General features: G+C 54.4%; 1 protein-coding gene across 1 annotated transcript in view; it reads right to left on the minus strand.

The window, feature by feature from the left end:
- Positions 1 to 2,500, minus strand: part of LOC113804354 (uncharacterized) — a 4,320-nt gene that overhangs the window by 594 nt on the left and 1,226 nt on the right. Inside the window, exons 2-4 of the mRNA XM_070122439.1 lie at positions 1,108 to 2,260; positions 853 to 878; positions 1 to 757 (exon numbers count right to left, since the gene is read on the minus strand). The exon at positions 1 to 757 is cut by the window's left edge and continues 594 nt beyond it. Of these exons, the coding sequence (XP_069978540.1) occupies positions 1 to 757; positions 853 to 878; positions 1,108 to 2,259 (1,935 nt within the window). The 5' untranslated portion in view covers position 2,260. The remainder of the gene's footprint in view (positions 758 to 852; positions 879 to 1,107; positions 2,261 to 2,500) is intronic.

A 2,500-nucleotide genomic window follows, 5' to 3' on the forward strand; every position in this document is an offset into this window, starting at 1 on the left:
GATTGTTGTGGTGACGGGGACCACCTGCGTGGAGGTGACGACGCGGGTCTGACCGGGCTGGGTGATGGTCTGGGTGACGGCGTTGGTCCTGACCACTTCCGTCGTCCTCACAACGTCTTGTGCGGGTACGACCACGGTGGAATATTGGGTGCTGTATTGAGTGCTGACGACAGTACGCGTCTGACCTGGTGCCTGCTGCGTCCTGGTGACTGTCTGTGTCTGGTAGATAGTGCTGACCACCTGCTGAGGTACCACCTGTGTGGACACGACGTTCCTGGTGACGGTGGTGGGGACCTGCTGAGTACGGGTCTCGTATCTGGTCTGGTACTGAACTTCAGTCCTGACACTCTGCTGTGTGCGGGTCACATAGCTGACCTGAGGCGGGAGAGTGATGACCTGTGTGCGCACGTTGTCCTGTGTGCGAGTGACGGTGACTGTCTGGTACTGGACCGACGGGACTTGCTGAGTGCGGACGACTTCGGAGTAGATTGTGGTGTAGACCTGCTGGGTGCGGACGGAGGTCTGGGTGAGGTACTGCACGTCGTTGTTGTAGACGGTGGAGGGGACGACCTGGGTGGAGTACTGCGTCTGCGTTCTGTAGACGGTGGAGGGCTGGCAGTCGGGGCCAGGTCGTGGCGGCAGATAACCCTGGGAAGACTGGAGGTCGATGGCATTACCGAAGACCTGACGCCTCGGTCGGTCCACAGAGGCTCCCAACGCACACCCCACCAAGAGGGACAACAGCAATGCTTTCATCCTGTGGGAGTCAGAAATACATGGGCTTCACATATCCAATGTAAATACGTGTAAATATAAGAATTACGGCGTAATGGTTGGGTCAAAATAATCTACTTACGTGTTTCTGAAGATGCTGCTTCCTGGGGGAGGGCAGTTATAAAAAGCATCATAATATTGTTAGTTTATTTTTCATTTACATAAATACAAAACTGTGCTTATATATGAACGCAGTTATATACCCTTCTTTGGATATTTAAGTGTTCCTATTTTTTTGTAGATCGCAAACAATTTTATATCTTAGGTGGCACTAAACATATATACGCATTCTATGCATCTGCAACAAGAAAGCGCACAGACTATTGCAATTTATCCTCTAACATCGAAGGGGCGAGCCGGCTCTGGGTAATTGTAACCAGTCTGTCCGCATGTGGCTGTGATAGTCTGGGTGACGGTAACTTGTTGAGGCTGGTTAACTGTCTGATAGACGACCTGCTGCTGTTGCTGGGTCTGCACGACCTGACTGGTGACCACGCGGTCCTGACCGGGCACCTGGACCACAGAGGTCCGCACTTCCTGTCTGGTTTGTACCACGGGGGCCGGTGTGACGTACTGGGTCCTGACCACGGTCTGCACCTGTGTGAAGGGCTGGACACGGGTCTCGTAGCGGGTGGTGTAGATGGTGGTGGGAACCACCTGGGTGCTCACCACCTCTTGGGGCACCACCTGAGTCTGGACGCGTGTCTGGGTAACCACGTTGGTCCTCGTCACCACCTGTTCGCGAGTGGCGACGGCATTCTCGTAACGCGTGTTGACAGACGTGAAAGGAATGACCTGTTGTCTCTGGACAACGCTGGTCCTTACGACATCTTGTCCGCGGACGACAGATGTCTGTACCACCTGTTGTACACGTGTCGACGTCACGTAGCGAGTGTTAGCTGGCTGTTGGCGAGAGACAACAGAGGTCTGAACGGCGGTCTGGACACGTGTCTGCACAACATCGCGACCAGGAAGGGTAACGACCTGTGTCTGTTGCTGCACCTGGGTTTGGTAGTTGGTGACAGGCTGGTTGACTGTCTGAACCTGCGTGCGGGTCACCTCGACAGGCACGACCTGAGTCTGGGTCTGTGTCTGGGTGACGTAGCTGACCTGTGGCACAACACGGGTGGATGTAACGTATTGAGTCTGCACAATGGGAGGACTGGGGACGGTTTGGGTCTGAACTCTGTTATTAACGAGGGTAGTTGTTTGCTGAATGACACTGGTCTGGTATTGAACCTGCGTCTGAACACGGGTCTGGAAGAGAGTGGTGGGCACGACCTGCTGTCTGACAATTGTGGTCGTCCTGTACTGAGTGTTGACTTGGTTTACGGTCTGAACGTTGACGGAAGTCTGAACGCGGGTGTCGTAGACGACGGAGGTGACCGTCTGGCAGGGCGTCTCGGGTCGTGGGGGCAGGTACCCTCCCTGGGGGTTGGCCGAAGCCAGAGCCAGCAGCAGCAGCGTCGCCGTCAAGCGCCACATCCTGCAAAGAGAAATTCCACAGATTAGAGCAGCGGTGATTGGAACCCCCGCGTCTCGCCAACTCATTTGGGAATAAAGTCCAATCACGCGCCCCTCTATCTGTGGAACTTCTCCATGCGGTGTGGGCTGACCCGAGAGGACTTTATCGCCCAGATGAGCCGCGAGACTTAACTGGTGTGCAACTTACAATATGTATCAAAGGGAACTAAAATATCTAAAGTCCCTATGTGACTTTATCGCC

Source organism: Penaeus vannamei, chromosome 6, assembly GCF_042767895.1.
Source record: "Penaeus vannamei isolate JL-2024 chromosome 6, ASM4276789v1, whole genome shotgun sequence".
NCBI lineage: Eukaryota > Metazoa > Arthropoda > Malacostraca > Decapoda > Penaeidae > Penaeus > Penaeus vannamei.